This window comes from Panthera uncia (genome assembly GCF_023721935.1).
Source record: "Panthera uncia isolate 11264 chromosome C1 unlocalized genomic scaffold, Puncia_PCG_1.0 HiC_scaffold_3, whole genome shotgun sequence".
In the NCBI taxonomy this organism is placed as follows: domain Eukaryota; kingdom Metazoa; phylum Chordata; class Mammalia; order Carnivora; family Felidae; genus Panthera; species Panthera uncia.
In genome coordinates this window covers 7,557,136-7,577,893 of record NW_026057584.1, presented here as the reverse complement: position 1 = coordinate 7,577,893, position 20,758 = coordinate 7,557,136, and the positions used below count along the sequence as shown (strand labels likewise).

The 20,758-nt window shown below is 45.2% G+C and overlaps 1 protein-coding gene across 3 annotated transcripts in view; it reads left to right on the top strand.

The window, feature by feature from the left end:
* Window positions 1-307: 307 nt before the first annotated feature.
* EIF4E2 (eukaryotic translation initiation factor 4E family member 2) overlaps window positions 308-20,758 on the top strand; it is a 30,518-nt gene continuing 10,067 nt past the window's right edge. For 2 of the 3 annotated variants that reach the window (XM_049614684.1, XM_049614683.1), the window contains exons 1-6: window positions 308-399; window positions 7,169-7,283; window positions 9,207-9,341; window positions 13,149-13,253; window positions 14,943-15,095; window positions 15,193-15,329. In XM_049614684.1, coding sequence (XP_049470641.1) covers window positions 380-399; window positions 7,169-7,283; window positions 9,207-9,341; window positions 13,149-13,253; window positions 14,943-15,095; window positions 15,193-15,329 — 665 coding nt within the window. In that variant the 5' untranslated portion in view covers window positions 308-379. Of the gene's footprint in view, window positions 400-7,168; window positions 7,284-9,206; window positions 9,342-13,148; window positions 13,254-14,942; window positions 15,096-15,192; window positions 15,330-17,066; window positions 17,333-20,758 lie in introns of those variants that run through there. The other variant, XM_049614682.1, reaches the window with a different exon arrangement.

The following is a 20,758-nucleotide window of genomic DNA, read 5'->3' as shown; positions in this document are numbered from 1 at the left end:
TCGGGATTTGTACGAAGCAGGCAGTCCGGAGCCCGCACAGTCAGCGACGCGGCTCTGCCTCTTCCTCCCAGCCGCCGCGGGAGGGGGTCGGGACCCTCTCTCGGACGGAAACTGTTTCCTTGGAGCCGCCGGGAAGGCGGGCAGGAGGGCGACAGGAACCCAGGTGGCGCTGAGGCCCGCAGCCCGCAGGGACCGCGAAGCCACAGCCTCCGCGCAGCCGCCCAGGGCGGGCGTCCCGGGATACTTGTCCCACACGGGGCCAGCGCGCAGACGTTCCGCTGCGCCGTGCGCAGCCGGAAGTGACCGGGCCCTAAGCGGGAGGGGACCTGGCGGAGCGGAAGTCACTCCGTGAGGCAGTGGCGACGGCGGCGGTGAGAGGATGAACAACAAGTTCGACGCGTGAGTGGCGCGTGGCCGCCCCCCGGGGCCCCTTCCCCCAACCGTTCCCTGCGCCCGCCCCCACCGGGGCTGGAGGCGACGAAGCTCTCCGGCGCCGGCCTCCCTCCCGGGCTTGGGCTGCGGGCCTCCCCGGCCCAGGCGGCCAGCGGGGACGAAGAGGGGTCTGGGGAGGCGTGATGCAGGGGCCCCAGAGCCTTCGGGGTCGTACGGACCGAGGGCGGAGCGCGGGGTCCCGGGGAGGAGGTGGCAGTACCGCCCGGAAGGAGACTTGCGGACGCCCCGCCCCGGTGGGTGCAGGTTGCCAGCGGCGTGGAAGGGCGGAGACCGCAGCGGTTTGGGTGTTTCCGCAGCCTGGCCTCCTTGCCTCTGAATCCAGCTTTCCACACACGCTCTAGCCTAGGAAGGTCACCTCGCTTCTCTGACTCAGTCCCCTCATCTGCAGAGTGGGGACGGTAACAGAGTCCGGGTCGCAGAGATGTGAATACAGAGAGGTAATGTGGCTGTGGCGCCTAGTGGCTGCTCAGTTTCGGAATGCTCCGTCTTCCTGAGGCTCCTTCCCACTTCCTTTCTCCTCCCCCTTTTCCCTTCTCCCAACACACTCACCAGGAGCTTCTGTTTTCTTGCCCAACGAGCGTACTTGCCATTGCCCCCTTCTCCCATTTCTGTATGTACCCTATCTGGTTCCTCGGTCCAGCATCAGACAATTGGAAATGCAAAAAGGACATGCAGAGTATTTTTGCATGTTTCCCCTCTAGCGATTTGTATCTTGAGGTAGTTCTTACCTCTCTTCCAGCCGTCTAGGAAATCTGTCCGATCCCCAGAGACCTAGGTTTCCAGCACCAGACCAGCCAATTACCAGTTATTTGACAGTAGAAGAGTTACCCAACCATTGTTACCTAAGCCACGTTAGTGGTTAGTGCCCCGCTGCTGCTCTGAGTGTGGTAAGGACCAAATCACACTCAGCAGTGCTTAGAGGTACATTGTTAATTGCTAATAGTGAGGAATAAACGTAAAGTGGAATGGCTGTTGATTTAGGTTTTGACCTGCTGCTGATGGGACTTTGGGTGTTTTCCAGTACAATGAGTGCTGGTTTGCAAATTGAGGAGTCCTAGATTCCAGCACTGTCCGCAGCTCCTCGGGAATGTTTCTGGTTGCTGAGAAGTCTCTGCTGCTTGGAAGAAGTCTTTGGCTGAACGTTTCCCCAGCCTGCTGCTTAGCTGAGCCCATTTCAGTAGGAATGGCCACCCTGCCCTCCACTCCCCTATGTGTACCCCTCGTCTTAATCTCTGCAGCACCTAACTCCAGATCTAAGTCCCTATAGGATTCTGCAAATCCTATACCCGTTCTTCCACTGAATTGAACCGGTCAAGATTTCATCTTAGGAAGGTGTTTTTGTGGGTCATCTAGCCCAGTCCCATCCAAATCATTTGGATTTGGGGATTGCAGTAAGCTAATTTAAGAATGGTAATAATGGGGGTGGGGGTGGGCGCCTGGGTGGCTCAGTCTGTTAAGCGTCTGGCTCTTGATCTCAGCTCAGGTCTTGATCTCAACATTGTGAGTTCAAGCCCCACACTGGGTGTGACACATACTTAAAAAAGAAAAAAGAATGGTAATAATGGCTTCCATAGGCATCTTGCTAGATGCTTTTCATATATTATTTCTACTCTTAACCCTACAAAGGGGATCATGTTACCTCCTTTTACAAATAGGAAAATGAGGCCCTACAGATAGAAAGGCCCATATGGTGGGATTCAAACCCAGGTTTGTTGTTTAACCTTGATTCATGTACCTCTTGGCAAAAATTAACCTGGGTCATTTTCAATTCTAATTATTAACTGGTCCTTGTAGTATGCCCGAATTTTTTAACCTCTCTCTTCTAGCTGTGTAGGAAAAGAACCAAAGCTTTCGTTTATTTGAAATTAGCAATTGGAGACCTCACTCCTGCCCCTGGTTTTGCTTTTGTTTTTGTTTTTCATGTGAAAAGTCTGAGGTGTATTAAGTTTATTTAAGTAATCTTTGCACTCAATGTGGAGTGTGAACCCGTGACCCTGAAACCAAGAGTCACATCCTCCTCTGTCTGAGTTAGCCAGGTGTCCCAAAAGTCTGCAGTTTTCAGACCATTGTTACATGTTTGACTTATATATAAAGATTATATATATATATATATTATAGATATATATATTTTTTTATTTTTCATTTTTTTTAATTTACACCCAAATCAGTTAGCATATAGTGCAACGATTTCAGGAGTAGATTCCTTAGTGCCCCTGGCCCATTTAGCTCATCCCCCCTCCCACAACCCCTCCAGTAACCCTCAGTTTGTTCTCCATATTTATGAGTCTCTTCTGTTTTGTTCCCCTCCCTGTTTTTATATTATTTTTGTTTCCCTTCCCTTATGTTATCTGTTCTGTGTCTTAAATTCCTCATATGAGTGAAGTCATATGATATTTATCTTTCTCTGACTAATTTCACTTAGCATAATACCCTCTAGTTCCATCCACGTAGTCTCCAATGGCAAGATTTCATTCTTTTTGATTGCCGAGTAATACTCCATTGTATATATATACCACATCTTCTTTATCCATTCATCCATCGATGGACATTTGGGTTCCTTCCATACTTTGGCTATTGTTGATAGTGCTGCTATAAACACGGGGTGCATGTGTCCCTTTGAAACAGCACACCTGTATCCCTTGGATAAATGCCTAGTAGTGCAGTTGCTGGGTTGTAAGGTAGTTCTATTTTTAGTTTTTTAAGGAACCTCCATACTGTTTTCCAGAGTGGCTGCATCAGCTTGCAGTCCCATACATGTTTGGCTTTTACACTCTTCACCACATGGTTCCTAAGGACTGTTCCTAAGATTCCAGTTTGCCAGCATCCTAAAAGTCCAGTGCCCGGAGTTGCATACTGTAGTCTAAACTGATGCGCTCAGGTTAAAGAAGAGCTCTAACCTCCTCTATTTTGTGGGCCCGACTTCTATGAGCGTAACCTAGAACTATAATTGCACCCCACCCCCCACATTTATCAAGTCAGTTAGCTACATTGTCATTGTTGCTGTTGACATGTGAAACTCTAAGATGCTTTCACTGTTCTGCAGTCCCAGCTGCGATGAGCTTGGTTTTCAGATCTAGATGCCATACTTGATTTTCCCACTGTTCTCTCTTCGCTAGCTTTTGGCGCACTCTTAAAGTATTGTCTGAACCTCCTGTTTGGCACTCATGCTATTCTGCTTTGTATTGCTTTGATTTTAGAAGTCCATTCATTAAACATGTTTGTTTTCTGCCTCTGTCTGATGCTGGACATGTAAAGATGAATTAGACCAAGTTCCCAGATGCATAAGGAATCCGTCTGGTTAGAGAATATGAGGACAAGCCTGGGTGGAAGTTTGGTGAGCTGACTTGGAGCCACTCAGTCTAGACAGCCTTAGAGATGCTAATTGCTTGCCTGTGTCTATGGAGCACAGATTTTTAGTCCTGACTATTTTGGCTCAAATCCAGCTTCAAGTTGGGAAGAGTAGCCTCTGGAAGATGGGATGCAAGTGATTTGCCTTAAGTGAAAGCTTAGTGGGCGGGGTGGCTGGTTAGCTCTATTGTTATTAGAAATAACAATACAAGATGAAGGTCCATTAGGATTTCCTTTTACCATCTCCAAAGGGAGTCAAGAAGTGTGGTCCAGGGATCACAGCACTGTTTGTTTTTGAATGTAATAATTTTTGCTATTTTTTTCTTTTCTGTTTCCTAGTAGTGATTAGCAGCAAAACCACTAAAAAGAAAGGAACTTCTGCTTTTCTTGGGGCTAGTAAAAATGAGAGATGCTGGGGTGACTCTTCAAGATTTAAAGGGAAGGGACCCTAGAGGATATAGTGGAGGCTGGGAATTGAGAGAGAAATGGTTTGAGTCCTGGGGTATCCCATAAAGAAGAGAATTAAGAGCTGTCTTGGGCCTATGCCATATAAAAACCTATGAGGTGTTTTTGATCAGGAGCCAAAAAATTGGCTATGGCATCATAGTGGGGACAAGTACAAACATTTATATGGTAAGGTTCAGAAGAGGGGAGCCTGATCCAGCCTAGGGAGAGATTAGGAAGTATTTTTAAGAGAAAGTGGCCCTCATCCCGAGTCCTAAAGGACAAGTTAAGTAGAGGAAGGGGGCCTCTCTGAGAGGAGACCACATGATGAGCACAACAGAGGGGTGAGATTGGAGAACTCAAATAAGTTGATAACACTAGAGTGCAAGGAGTTTGTTGGGACCAGGCAGGAGGTGATCTTGGCACATATACGCACATAAGGACCTTTGTACCATGCTGAGGCCCAAGTGTGCGTATCTATCTTTTCTCCTCAGTGAGGTGCTTGGGGACAGGTGCTCTGTAGCATCTGATACAGTAAGTGGCTTGGTAAAATATGGGACTTGTATGCTGTCCAGGCTCCTTTTGGAAAGTAAAGCAAACCAGCTCAAGTGTAATAAAGGGGAAGGCGTGTCATAAGCACAGGTAATGTTCTCCCAGAAGTCTGAGGAGGTCACACTTAGTCAATGAGGTGGTAGCATCACCAACAAAACCACTTTCCTCTCCCACCTGATCTCTGCTCCATTCCCTTTCTCCCTACTGGCTTTCTTTGCATTTGCTCATTGTCTTTCCTTCATGGCTTTTCTCATATGGGTCCCATAGGATTGCCCCAGCTCCTGAATCTGTGTGATCTTTGATCTCCTGGATGAAAAGCTGAGGAAGGAATCAGCTCATACTTTTGAACAAGACCGCGAGGCATTGGTTATTGGCCAGGCTGGGCTGCCCTTTGTTCAAGTGCCCTTTATAATCATGTCTTGACCAGGGTGGGGATGGGGACGTTCCTGGCGTGGTGCGGCGCACCTGAATATATCCCACAGCTAGGACTGTGAAATGGGCAGAAGGTGCACCTCAACGCATGGTTAGTTTGTGCATTCTAATATTTACTGAGTGTTTTTTATGTGCGAGGCACTGAGATTTGTGGGCCAAAAAGAAGCAAAATGCTTTGCAATATGTTTCTGTAGGTATGCAAGGTAATATCTGTGTTATCATTTGAGCATTTCTAGTTCCTTTCTTGAGAATTACCCAGTTCCATTTGACGAGATAGTCGCTAGGGCCAGAGGTGATTTTGAAGAAGATCCATGATAAGCTAATGGTCCAGCTGTGTACCAAATGGCATTCTTATTATCTTTGTGAATTCACCTTCTGATTATCTTTTTGTCTGAATGCAGTGAGGTTTTTTTATTTTTTTTATTTTTTTAATGCTTTTTGTTTATTTTTGAGAGAGAGAGCAAGCAGGTGAGGGGCAGAGAGAGAGGGAGAAACAGAGTCCGAAGCAGGCTCCAGGCTCTGAGCTGTCAGCACAGAGCCCAACGCAGAGCTTGAACTCACAAACTGGGAGATCATGACCTGAGCAGAAGTCGGACGCTTAACCAACTGAGCCACCCTGGTGCCCCATGTGAACTTTATTTTTTTTTTCCAAAGTTTATTTTTATTTATCTTAGAGAGAGAGAGAGAGAGAGAGAGAGAGAATGAATGAATGAATCCCAAGCAGGCTCCACACTGAGCTGAGCGTGGGGCTCGATATCACCTCCGAGATATCACTACCTGAGCTGATACCAAGAGTCAGATGCTTAACTGACCTAGCCTACCAGGTGCCCCTCCTATGAACTTTACATGTATCTGAAAGCCTTAGGGTAGTTGCACTGCTTCTGGAAGGGTAACACCTACTATACATTTGACCAGACTTACTAGGCAAAAAAACATTCATTCCTTCTTTCAGTCATTTCTTTTTCTTTTCATTTAATATTGATTCAACATCTTGTGCTATGTGTTAGGGCAGCATCTTCTTGTCCTCGGTGCCGGAGATACAGACATTGATAAAATGTATCCAAGAGATCCGTTCATTTAATAGGAAAAACAGACATGGGAGGAATGGCACCTTAGGCTGAGGGGTAGTGTTTGCATATAGCACAACTGTGGGACTGTGGGTTGCTTTGGGAGATGGGAAGGAAAAGAGGATATCAGTAGGCAGGAGTCAGATTCTAGAGGATTTTACATTTTATCTTTACTTTATCCTACAGGGTGGGCATCAAAAGGCAAGGGATAGTTGACAGTTTTAAGCATGGAAGTTAAATGATCAGATTTGCATTTAGAAAGATGCTAGTGGCCATATGGAGGATGGATAGAGAGTGGAGGTGATTTGTGTCGGGGAGACCATTTAGGAATTTATTGTAATAACGAAGGTGACAGAGAGGAGGGCCTAAGTTAAAGCAGTGGCAGTGGGGATAGATAGAAGGGATGGTTAGAAATGGCAAGAAATCTGGTTAAGTTTTTTAAACATCATTCGAAATGCCAAAGCAGTTATATAACCCAGAAACTCTTCTCATTATTGACTCATATTTGGCAAAGAAAACAGTCCCTTAAAATCTACTCCTGAAATCATTGTTGCACTATATGCTAACTAATTTGGATGTAAATTTTAAAAAATAAAAAATAAAACAAGTTAAAAAAAAAACAGTCCCTTAAACTGCTTGCCTCTTGCTTCTTTGCCTATTAGCAAACTAGAAGACAGTGTTTTTTTTGGAATTCTTCCTACTTACCTTTTTACACTCCCTTGCCCTTCCCTCATCTCATATACATCTCATTGCCTGTATTCGAGTGACTTGGGGGGTGGTTATATGGTATAGTTCATTTGACCTGGTGGCTTTGTTGGGGAAGCAAGAATCAGCTCGGTCGTCACCTAACATTGTTTTACCTTCCCACTCAGATTGAAAGACGATGACAGTGGGGACCATGATCAGAATGAAGAAAACAGCACACAGAAAGATGGTGAGAAGGAAAAAACAGAACGAGACAAGAGTCAGGGCAGCAGTAAGAGGAAGGTGAGTTTTGTGCTGTATAGATATAGTTGCCTTTGGACTTGAGACTCGGTTATCTTGTGGAATCTATGTGAAAGATACCAGATTAACTCAATGGTGCCCTATTTTGGAATATCTGCTTTTGTCCTCAAAAAAAGATTGTTGAATCACTGGCGTTCATGTTGGGAGGTAGAACTTTTCCCTTGCCATAGGATCTTGAGATCGTGCCTTGCTTTCCAGCATTCACCCAGCATGAGGGATTAACTGTGGACTTGAATGAGACTATCTGTTAGTTCTAAGCTGTTGCTGAGTATTTCAAATCCTACACATCCTTGAAATTTTAGACTCTTTAGTCAGTAATAATCTAAGCTGAAAGTGACTTGGAAAGGAAAAAATTTAGAGAGTGAGAGATTGATGGGTCAGGTTTTTTTTTAATATTAAAACTTGTTTATCTGACAAGATCGAGCATTGTAGGTGCTAAAAGAGCACAAAGGTGAATGAGACTGTGGATCAAGGGGCTTACATTTAGTAGTAGCAATATTAATAGTAGCCGACACTGAGCACTTACTATGTGCCAGGCACCGTGCTAAGCACTTTACATCTATTAACTTATTTGATCCTCTCAGCAACTCTACGATATTATTCTCTTCATTTTGCAGATAAGCAGCTGAGGCACAAACAGGTTGAGCAGCTTGCCCAGGTCACTAGCCAGTAAGTGATAGGGTGTCATAGAGGAGGCATACTTGGCCTGGGAGTACTTGGGTGAGATAAGATATAAACATAAATACCTATAATAGGAAAAAAAGTTTAAAAAGCCATAGGAAAACAGATAAAATGTTAGAGGAACTTAGAATCCGCTAACCACTGAAGAAATTTACAGTGTAGGGACACCTGGGTAGCCCAGTTCAGCTCAGCTCATGATCTCACAGTTTGTGGGTTCGAGCCCCACATCAAGCTCTGTGCTGATAGCTTAAAGCCTGGAGCCTCCTTTGGATTCTGTATCTCCCCCTCTCTCTGTCCCTCCCCTGCTCACACTCTGTGTGTCTCTCTCCCCTTCCCTCCCTCTCTCTCTCTCTCTCTCTCTCTCTCTCTCAAAAATAAACAAACATATGGGAATGCAAGATGATGCAGCCACTCTGGAAGACAGTATGGAGGTTCCTCAAAAAACTAAAAATAGAACTACCCTATGACCCAGCAATTGCACTAGGCATTTATCCACGGGATACAGGTGTGCTGTTTCAAAGGACACATGCACCCCCATATTTATAGCTGCACTATTAACAATAGCCAAAGTATGGAAAGAGCCCAAATGTCCATCGATGGATGAATGGCTAAAGACGGTGTGAGATATATACATACATATATATATATATATATATATATATATATATATATATGTATATATATATGATGGAGTATTACTCGGCAATCAAAAAGAATGAAATCTTGCCATTGACAACTACGTGGATGGAACTAGAGGGTATTCTGCTAAGCGAAATTAGAGAAAGACAAAAATCACACGACTTCACTCATGTGAGGACTTTAAGAGACAAAACAGATGAACATAAGGGAAACAAAAATAACATAAAATCAGGGAGAGGGACAAAACAGAAGAGACTCATAAATATGGAGAACAAACTGAGGGTTACTAGAGGATTATGGGAGGGGAGATGGGCTAAATAGGTAAGGGGCACTTAAGGAATCTACTCCCGAAGTCATTGTTGCACTATATGCTAACTAATTTGGATATAAATTTTTAAAAATAAAAAATAAAATACAAAAAAATAAACAAACATAAAAAATTTACTAATCTTGGGCATATTGCAGGGAATTAAAGATGTAGCCTTTTTGTGGAGGTGGTAAGGGGTGACACTATGAGAAAATGTTTTCTCAATCTCAGATCGTGTGAAAAGTGCCCCAGATTAACACACCTTATTGAATTCACAGGCTGTTGTCCCTGGACCAGCAGAGCATCCCCTGCAGTACAACTATACTTTCTGGTACTCCAGAAGAACCCCCGGCCGTCCCACTAGCTCACAGAGCTATGAACAGAATATCAAACAGATTGGCACCTTTGCCTCTGTGAGTACTTACTGGTTTAATGTAGTGAGCCTTGGTGGTACAGTCATGCCTGTACTTCTATCATTGTGTTTATTTACCTTCTGGTAACCTGTTTAGGGTTCTGCTTTCTTTATTTGACTGACCTGAGTCCCTCAGGTTTGCTCCTTCTGAGATTCCTCATTAGACATTCATAGGTAACATACATAGGTATCAATAAGTATGGCATTGACCAGAAGTAGACAGTACAAAATACAGGTTTGTTTGAACAGATATTTGTTGGGTCCTTACTATGTGCAAAGTGTCATGGGGATACGAAATTTTATAATACATTGTATATACTTTTATGAAGCTTGACAGTAAAGACGGTAAAAATTTGAAAGTTTCTCTTGTATTAAGAACCTCCCATTGACAGGGCGCCTGGCTGGCTCAGTCAGTAGAGCATGGGACTCTTGATCTTGGGGGCAAAGAGCTTACTTAAAAAAAAAAAAAGCCTCCTATTAGGATTTTGGATATGTTAGTAACTATGCATAAAGTAGTGTCTTTTTCCTGTGTTCAGGAAGAAAATTAAATCCTGATAATTGTTTTTGTAGGTACTGTCCGAGATAGCCCAGCTGTGTCTTGTCTCCCTCACAGGCATCTAGGTGTGTGTGCCCTGAGAGTTCTCTGCAACTAAAACCAGTTTTGTTCAACAAAAATTATCACACATTTCCTGTGTGCTGTATATTTGATCTCTGGGCAAAATCAAATGCAGGACTTGTTATTTTCTTAAAATTATTGAGGTTTTCTTTTTCCTATTTAAAATGTAGACACTGGAAAAGGAAACTATAACAGACAGCAAACATTACAATAAATTGGTAAGAGGTGATAGGAAAAGAAATGAATTCTTGACAAAGGAAACGATAGAAATAAACTTTTGAGAATATCAGTGCCTTCCTAACATTCCTGAATCTATCACAAAATGTTGGTGACCTGCCATGTGGGAATATTAGACAGTACAGGGAAGGTAGCAGCTGTTACGTTATGAACATGGATGGCCACTTGGGGTCAGAGACTACGCTGGGGAGGAGGAAGTTTTCATTCAGGGTTCTATTCGGTTATTTGGGGGGTAATTAGGAATATTCCTAGTGTTTTTCTTTTCCTCTTAACAAAGGTATCTGTGAATTCACCCAACTTGCGCACAGAGGGTTTTCTTTTTTCTTTTTTTGGCGTAAATGTTGAGTTGACTAGAGCAACATAATCGGCATTACCTGGGGTCACTGCCTTATCCAGACTCACTGGATGTGTGATGACAGTGTTTAAAGTTGTCTGTTGTATAATTCAAGGCATCAGGAAATGTCTCCCAATATTAAATTCCTCACAGAGAAATAATCATATTATGAAAACTTAATGAAATCCAAAGCAGTATTTCCCAGTGGTCCTTAATCCTAATAATTGACAATTTTTTTAAATTTTGGGGCGCCTGGGTGGCTCAGTTGGTTAAGCATCAACTTCAGTTCAGGTCATGATCTCCCAGTTTGTGAGTTCGAGCCCCATGTCAGGCTCTGTGCTGACAGCTCAGAGACTGGAGCCTGCTTTGGATTCAGTCTCTCTCTCTGCCCCTTGCCTGCTCACACTCTTGTCTTTTAAAAAAAAATGTTTTTTTTAAGAAAAAAAAGCAGTGCTTGATGAGGGAATTAGGGGTGGTTGTTACACTTTCTCCCTAACCTCCCCACCTCCAGTTCCTAATCCACGGTGAACCACAGGTTCTAGTGGCTGTATCTTGTTTCTTCCCCGTGTGTCAGAGTGAGAAAAAAATTACTGCTCATTGTATGCACGTGACCACTTACTGTCCCTGATCACCATATACAGTTAAATATCGCAGTTGTTGAGATGAGACCTTGCTTCAGAATCCTGTGAATGGCATTTCTTCCTGACTTCTTTGTAACATGAGACATTTCTGTGTTTCTGTTGTCTAGAAGAATTGAAGCAACAGCCATTTCATAAAGTGTAAGGTCTGTTTATCCTTAGTTGCTGTCCACATCTAGAAGTATGACCTGAATCTGTGTCGACTCAGTACCCATTTTCAGCTGCTCCTCAGCAGTGTGTTGGCAATTTCCAACTGTCTTCAGACTGCTTCACGTTTCTTCTTTCCTCCTAAAGCGTGCCTCCTCACCAGCCAGTGCTCTGTGGGTGTCCTCTGCGAGTTACAGAGGACTAGGGAAGTAAATGGGCATAACTTGATGAGTAGGAATAAGCATGCATCTGATAGAGAAATAGATCTAGTTTTCTAACAGGATGGTGAAGGAGGGGCAAAGAGAAACAAATTTTCTAGCTAAGAGGAGGAACTTAATCCCCAAGTATAAGAGGCTAAGTTCTTTTTGGTTTTGGCTGTCCTGGCCTTAGCAGCAGCCACCATGGTTTACGGTAATGCATGTGGTAGATGCCATCACTTTTGCACAGAAACCAAACACAACTGGGGCGCCTGGGTGGCGCAGTCGGTTGGGCGTCCGACTTCAGCCAGGTCACGATCTCGCGGTCTGTGAGTTCGAGCCCCACGTCAGGCTCTGGGCTGATGGCTCGGAGCCTGGAGCCTGTTTCCGATTCTGTGTCTCCCTCTCTCTCTGCCCCTCCCCCGTTCATGTTCTGTCTCTCTCTGTCCCAAAAATAAATAAAAAACGTTGAAAAAAAAAAAAAAAAAAAAAAGAAACCAAACACAACTAAAATGTATGCATTGTAGTTAATGCTGTATCTGCCAACAAATAGTCTTTGAGAAATGATCAAACTTGAGGTTATAAAATAAGTCATGGGTGGGGAGGGCACCTGGGTGGCTCAGTCAGTTAAGCATCTGACTTCAGCTCAGGTCATGATCTCACGGTTTCTGAGTTCGAGCCCCATGTCGGGCTCTGTGCTGACAGCTCAGAGCCTTGAGCCTGCTTCGGATCCTGTGTCTCCTCTCTCTCTTTGTCCCTCCCCTGCTTACGCTCACTTGCTCTCTCTCTCTCAAAGATAAATAAACGTTAAAAAAATAAAATAAATTAGGTCATCGGGATATGACATACAGCATGATGACTGTAGTTAATAACACTCTATTTTGTTTAAAAAGTGACTTGGTTCAGGACACCTGGGTGGTTCAGTTGGTCAAGCAATCAACTCTTGATTTCAGCTCTGGTCATGATCTCACAGTTCACGGGTTTGAGCCCTGCATCGAGCTCTGCACTGTGTCAGCACGGATCCTGCTTGGAATTCTCTCTCCCTCTCTCTCCGCCCCTCCCCCACTCATGTGCACACACACATGCTCTCTCAAATAAACTTAAAAAAGTTTTTTTAAGTGACTTGGTCCTTAAAAAAATACATTTAGGCTGAGGTTATGTGAAACTTAATATACCTCAAGACTGAAAGAATTCCACCGTGTCGGGGCTTCTGGCCGGCTCAGTCTATAGAGTATGCGACTCTTAATCTCAGGCTAGTCAGTTCAAGCCCCATGTTGGGTGGAGCCTGCTTAAAAAAAATAATAAATTAAATTAAAATAAAATAAAAGGATTCCACTGTGTAAAACAAGGTCCTCTTACATCATGTAATGATTATCCTAGGGCTTCCACAGTGAGGGCTCCTGGCTGAGGCTGGCATTTTTTTGCCTAAAGAGTTTATTCTTGTATCAACAATAGGGTATTTTTCCATACTTTCCTTCCCATACAACACGCCTTCCTTCTCACTTCCCCTAGTGAAAATGTATCCTTCAAAAAGTAGAGTCTGTAGCACAGTATCTTCCATGTTTATGTTCTCTTAGATCTCACATTCATTCAAAGAAAAAAGACCCATCTTTTGTACTCTGGGACCTTCTCTCTGCAGGTGGAGCAGTTCTGGAGGTTTTACAGCCACATGGTCCGTCCCGGGGACCTGACCGGCCACAGCGACTTCCATCTCTTCAAAGAAGGAATTAAACCCATGTGGGAGGTGAGCACTGAGGATCTTGGACCACTTTTCTGAGTGGTTTTTGTTGTTGTTGTTGTTGTTGTTGTTGTTGTTGTTGTTTAGCCCTGCCAAGGTTAAAAGTATTTAAAGTCTTCTCTCAAAGCTACATCACTATTTGGTGTATCCTTAGGGCCAGGACTTGTAGGAAAAGGCACTTGTAGGAAAAGGCACTGATGTCATTGCTTGTCTGTGTGGGTGGTTTACAGAGATTTTTTTTTTTTTTTTAATCACTAAAATGGTATTATAACAATATTGAAATACTTTTTAAAAAATTGCCTCTGGGGCACCTGGGTGGCTCAGTAAGTTACACGTCCACCTTCGGCTCAGGTCATGATCTCACAGTACATGAGTTGGAGTCCCGCATCGGGCTCTGCGCGGTGCAGAACCTGCTTAGGATTCTCTCTCTTTCCCAATCTCTCTCTCTGCCCCTCTCCCACTCATACTTTCTCTCAAAATAAATAAACTTTAAAAAAAGAAGTACCTTTGTTCCCATCAAACTGGTTGTGTGTGCACGTGATTGAAGTGGATAAAAAGTAAGCTTGCTTACAGGCTGTAGCTGGAGACCCAGAGCTGAGCTCTGTGAACCCTGCTGTAATCCGTCTTCTGTTGTGATGCCAGGGCATTTTTCTAGAAGACAAACGTGAAAACACACACACACACGCCCAGCCCAGCTATAGGCCCTGTGCCGCTCTGCATTGCTCACATGACCTTGCAGTCACCCTCCAGGCCTCACCTCCCTCCAAGGGAAGCGTGGCCAGGCCTTCCCTCCAACCGCAGCTCGCCTTCCTCTTTTCATCCCCCTGACACACAGTCTCAGTTTGTACACAGACAAGTTTTTCTCAAAGCCTTCACCTGCTTTACCTGCCTAATCCATATGTCGCTCAAGACCCAGCTTAAATGTTTCCTTTTCTTTTTTTTTTTTTTTTTTTTTTTAATTTTTTTTTTTTCAACGTTTTTTATTTATTATTTTTGGGACAGAGAGAGACAGAGCATGAACGGGGGAGGGGCAGAGAGAGAGGGAGACACAGAATCGGAAACAGGCTCCGGGCTCCGAGCCATCGGCCCAGAGCCCGACGCGGGGCCCGAACTCACGGACCGCGAGATCGTGACCTGGCTGAAGTCGGACGCTTAACCGACTGCGCCACCCAGGCGCCCCAAATGTTTCCTTTTCTTGAGTGTTTCTGACCGTCTTGCTCCGCTTTAACTTAGTGTATCTCTTATCAGACTATATTGCTGCAGTTCATTTTCTTGGCTCTCTGTTCTTCCACTAGAGCAAATCTAGGTAGAGACTGTGTCTGTGTACTTGAGACCTGGTGACACTTGGTAAACTTTTAGTGGATGAAGGAAGGAATGATCAGTATTTGAAATCTGACATCATTTCATTTTGATTCCTAAAGTAGTTCCAGAAAAAGAGGATTTTTTTTAAAAGGTCAGTGTAGCCATTTATTGTAATGGCTTATACCCAGGATTCCCACCTCCCCTCCCCACCCCCCCCCACCCCCCATTTCTTGTCTCCCTGGCCCTACCACCGTTTTTCCTATAAAATTGAATAACTGGAAAGTGACAGGACTTCTTAGCATTCAAGGGATCCTTGGCTTTTTCTTGCCTTCATGCAAAAGTAAAAGAGCTGTGAAACCACACTTTAACTTTGATGCTTTCTCTCTTCTCCAGGATGATGCAAATAAAAATGGTGGCAAGTGGATTATTCGGCTGCGGAAGGGCTTGGCATCCCGTTGCTGGGAGAATCTCATCCTGGCCATGTTGGGGGAACAGTTCATGGTCAGGGAGGAGATCTGTGGGGCTGTGGTCTCTGTCCGGTTTCAGGTAAGCCACCCCATGGGCGGGTCCGCTTTCTCGTGTTGCCTTTGCTCTCTTCAGTGCCTCTGGCTTGCTTTGACCATCGCTTCTGTTCCTCCTGTAGGAGGACATTATTTCAATATGGAATAAGACTGCCAGTGACCAAGCAACCACAGCCCGAATCCGGGATACGCTTCGGCGCGTGCTTAACCTACCTCCCAACACCATTATGGAGTACAAAACCCACACCGACAGCATCAAGTACGTGTTGGGGGTGCTTGGGGGGCATGTCCCTAAGCTTAGCAGAAGTAGGTCCTTAGTTGGGCCCAGAGGAATATGGTCATGCAGGAGCCTGACTTACAGAGAAGGGACAGACCAGTCTTCCCCTCTAGTGCTTCTGGCCACTTGTAGCAGTTCTTTGCTGGTGAGGCTCCCTGCCCGCCTACACTGTGGGGTGCTTTGCATCAGAGAGAGCCCTTCTGCACAATCCCAGTTGCACCGCCTGGGCTTGCTTTATTTACGCAGGCTGTCTTGTCTTTCATTCACTAACCACTATCTTAAAATGAAAGACAAAGTGCTTTTCCTTTTCTTGCTGTTTTTTAAGATGATTTCACTGAACAATCAAGTCCTCCTCCCTGTCTGCCCCTCACCCCACTTTTGCATGTCTTTTTAACTTCTTAGCGTCAGTCTGTTTTCTTTGTCCTGGGAAATTGACTTCTTACTGGGAACGATGACTCCACTTCCTTGTGTGTAGAGCTGAAATTGTAGAGGAAGCAGAACAGTGTGTTTGTGAGAGTAGAATCTAAGGGGAAAGCAGGAATGCCAAAGGGGAAGTAAGCTTTGCGATCTACCTAGGACTTGGGGTACCTAGAGCTGGACATCCACAAATGAGAATCACTGGTTAGGATTGCTCCTTCAGTGATTGAATGTCATAAGTAAATTCAGGTTATTATGAAGAAGTCGTGGGGAGTGGCTGTTAGGTTTTCTCAAAACTAGAGGGAGAGCTAGCCAACTAGGAGTCAAGACTTTTAGGTTTAACTCTCTTCTTTGACTCCAGTATCAATATGTGCCTTTGGCAAGTCTCTACCGCTCTGCTTCAGTTTCCCCATCTGTAAAATGGGAGGTAAATAATACTTTACCTAACAGGGTTGTCGCGAGGCTGATTTAATCTTTGTAATTGAAGGTCCTCAGGTGGAGAATGCTCTTACAGGGCCAAGTATTATTACTGCTATCATCGTCATCATTAGTAATAATATCATCATCATGTTATTCTTACTAAAGACTAGTAATGAGCCCAATGATGGTGTTCAGCAGGCAGACCATTTGGGAATCTTCTTCCCATGCATTCATAGACAGTGTGGGTGGAGTTGGTTTAAACTAGCTAAATGCCAGTTTTCTCCTGGGAACACTGCCACAAAAGTTGGTCCATAATCAAATGGCTGCGTGTGACTCATCGTAGCCACCAACAGGCGTTAGCCAGCCATGGCCCTGGTTGCTTGCCTTAGCAGTCTGGAGTTAGCATTGTTTTTCTCTAGGCAGGTTTTCCCTATTCTTTGTTCTGGGAGAGAATAGTTTCTGCCCTCCAGCCCGACACAGTCCAGGCTGGTGAGATCCACACCTGCTTTTTCTAGGACTCTTATGTTCAAGGTTCCCAAATGCTTCCCCCCTCCACTTCCCCCAAAGTAACCTTTTCACCTGGATAGGAAAGGGAAAGAGGTATTTTTCAACTCTCCCCTCTCCACTGTTCTCCCTCTCTAATACCCTGAGGCGGTTCTTCCTGACTTTTATAGAAAGGTGTACAAGTCCTTATGAGTCTAGGAGAGCCTGTGGGCTTTTTGCCTTAGTTGGCTGCTTGCTGCTTTATCAGGAGATCTGCCTAGCACTCCAGCCCTGCAGCTACAGGGACCAGAAAACCCTCCTTGATTCCCAGATGCTACTTTCCCTTGCGTCTCCCTCTCTTTCCTCTCCCAATGTGCCCACCTTTTGCACTTCCACTAGAATGCCAGGCAGGCTGGGCCCCCAAAGGCTCCTTTTTCAAAACCTCTGGAAGCCGCGGTTGAATGTGCCATGACCCTCTCCCTCTCTGGATGGCACCATCATTGAAGCTGGCCTCATCGGAGTCTCTTGTTTTGTTGGCGAGCTACCTGGAAGATCCTTCTGTCCTGGACGAGAGGAATTGGAAGAGCATTTTATGTTTTAAGAACAGGCTGACACGCAGCAGCTACAACAACAGCTGAGATCACTTAATAAATGGTGCTAAACTAGCTTGTCTCATGCTCTTGCTCTTTACGGTGCATCAAAGAAGTGGCCTTTCAGACTGACTGTCACCTTATTAAGGAATGGCACAGACTTCTCCATGGAGGGCCATCTGGGGAATGCAGCCTCATTTCCATAAGCCCATTGTAGTGTCACATGGTATTTTGTTCCAGTTCTGCTGAGGTCTGACATAATGAGGTGACATCTCGCTCTCAAAATGAGACCCCATTTTCTGGTACTTGAATTGTAGTTCCCATCTGGTCACGCTGATAACCAGAACGGAGTGATTTCGGATTCGAATTCAGCTTGAAAGTCTGTTAAGGTTGGAAAGGGGGATCCTTGGCCTTTGCTTCGCTTTGTTTGCCTTTACTTCAAAGAAATCTCTTGCTCGGAGGTAAAGCCCTGCTTCTGTCTGTGTGTGGCTGTGTGTCTGTAGTTTCCTTGCTTTGTGTTAACAGGGTTTTCTCACTGTGCCAAGCTGCCCAAGCCACAGGCTCTTTGCCAGCCTTCTCCCTTCTGTTTTCCGTCTAGAACCAAATCATCTTCCTCTTTGAGCTAGTCCTGCTTGCAAGGTTTCAAGGTTGTAGCCCTTCTCCCAGGGTTATTGTGCATCAGGATCCAGGGCGGGGCAGTGTCTTCATCCTGTAGGAGTTCGCTCCGTAGGCTGGCTGACTGTGGGACATACCGGCCCCTCGTGGCTTTGTGGCTTGGCTTGTACGCGCTGCAGCTCGGCCTTCAGGCGCCTAACCTGCATGTAGAATTCCAGCAGGCCTCATGTTACTTGAGGTCTTCTTGGGAGCTACTACCAAAACCAAAAAGGAACCGTTTTTATAGACCTTGAGGTCAGGTTGCCTAATAGCATCTTGAAGGTGGCCGTGGGGGTAATGTGGAGTTTTCCAAAGCGGCCATTCCGTTTTGGCAGCAACACCCGTGCTTACACACTGACCAGCATTTCCATATGGCCCAGGATCTCACAGAACACACGCTGGGACTAGCACTCAACATTCCGGAGGTGTTTGTGTCATTGTTTCTCTGTTTACTGCGTATCCAAAATTGGTTGAAGTACCTAGAAAATGGGAGATTCGTTGGCATACGGAAATGCCTATTCTCTATGTTTTCAGCGCTTGTCGAAGAATTACTTTCTATGGCCCTTTCCCTCTTGCCTTCCGATATTATTTACACGTATTGACCTTAATTTCAGCTGTATAAACCGGTCCAGGAGATGAGCTTGATGTCACCTTCTAGAGTAAGAGTTGATCAGAAAGCACCAAACCTACCCTGCGGCCCCTGTGATCCTTACCAAAACGTGAACCGAAGTCAGAACTGTTCTGCTTTGTTCTAGTCCTTGTGGCTCTCCCACAAGTGTGGCTTGGTTTAAGCCAAGGAGCAGCAGCTGCTGCGACTTGAGAATTCAAGGGAAGTGAAGGAAGAAAGGGCCAACAGTTGCTCTCCCCCCAGTTCTCTGGAGACGAGGGGGCTGCTGGAAACGGCAAGGGGCATTTTTTTAGGAGTAGCTTAGGTTTCTCAGTCAGGTTTCTCCACCTTGCTATGTTTCAGTCCAGTTTTCAGTGTCCTTTTTCAACTGTTTGGTTTTTCCAGCCTTCCCCTATTCACCCTGCTTGTGGCCTCTTCCTGCCGCCCTCTTAGGTGAGCTGAGGCAAACGCTGGTGCGCACAGTGCGTGGTGAGCTGCTTCGCTGCAGAGGGGACGCCTGCCTGCCGCTTCCTACCCCTGTTCACTGCCAGTAGTTTGCCCCCGAAGGGTGAGCAGGTCCCATTGAGAAATGGGGAACCTGTTAAGTTGGGCGTTAGCTCAGGTGCATGGCTCCTTTTAATGAGACCAGTCATAGCTGAGCTTTCATAGGTTTGGGTACTTGCGGACGTCAAGTAACTAACTGTATCCTCTTTTGAGGAGAAGTCTCATAATGCAGCCAGACTTGCAACCACCAGGGGACCACCAGGATAAAACTTGGCACAGAGCCACATAAAGCAGCAGTGTCTTTTGTGAGGAAATTCCTCTTTGGAATAGTCCCATTGAGTTCCTTTGTGCGTCTGGCCTGGAACGGAAAAGGGGAAGACAGGGCCAGCTTCACTCAGTGGGCCACAGTACTGGGGAGTCTGACCAGACCCCTCTGCAGAGGAAGTTGAGGGTAGGTGACTTCTCTTTATTACTTTATTCCAGAGGAGAGATGGGTCAAACCTGGGGACTTTGCTTTACCACGTCTAGATACCATTGTATGTAGACATTGAAGTTTGTAGGCAAGAACCAACCATCCCTTCCTCTGACGTGGCTAAATCATGGGATCGTAGCCTGGTGGCACCAGGTCACACCAGCATAATTGCTGGCCTGGCTTTGCGTCTAGGAGATGTTCCCCCATACTGATGCTCAAAGCCAAGAAAGCCCAGGCTAGCGGAGGCGGAGCATGTCCATGAGTATTGAGGGCCAGCTGCATGCAAGGCTGTGAACCAGGCTTTGAGTGGAGTGGGGGCAAGTACAGTTACAGAGAAATGAGATCTCGGCTCTCAGAATTTGCTTTCTGGTAAGCGAGCTGGGACAAGAGTGGTCTTTAAAAGACTGTCACTTTGTCATTTGAATCTGTTCAGAATCTCCTGTAGACTCTGCTAATCTCAGAGTAATTTTTTTTTTAAAGAAACTCCATTCATTCATTGGACACTTGTAACATTTAACTTGTTCTTTACCTTTAGAAGAAGCAATTTTTAATATTACCTAGTATGCATAGGATGTCAGATGGAGAATAGTTAGAATATGCGCACTTGGCTTTAGGTGGTTGACTTGCCTCTTAGCCAAGCATTGGCCTACATAAGTGTGATTGTTCCAGTGACTGTGGCCAACTGTTTGGTGTCCATTGAGTCCGTGTAAGGAAATTACTAGACCCAGCCTCTTCATGTGGAGGTTTAGCACCTGAAGAAGATACCTCTGAAGAAAACGGGAGGGCGGTTTCATACTGGAATGGATTAGAGGGAGCTCTGAAATCTGTAATTCTGCAGGTTCTTAACACTGAGAACTGTTCTCTTTGGACTAGCATAGGCCTTTCTGGAAACAAAAGGATAAATGAGATGAAGCTTCAACACAGCCACGTAATTTGTTGATGCCTAAGTTGCTTAAAATAGGATTGAAATCTCACTATTAGAAGGAAAGAGGGGTTTCCTAGGTCGCTGCCCAAACATCGGACTTGCTTTACCCTTAATCTTCATGTGGAAGGAAGAATGAAATATCCTTCTGATCTCACTCGTGGACTCAGGACGTTCATCGCATCAGCATCTCCAGAAAGGGCTGTGGAACAGATGTCTTGCTTTGGAGACTGAGTTTGTGAATTGACAAAGACTGGCACGCTTGATCAGCGGTCTTACGTATTTCTTCAATCGTTAGCATGTCTTAGTAGCTTTGGTAATACTCTCTAAAGACACCGTTAC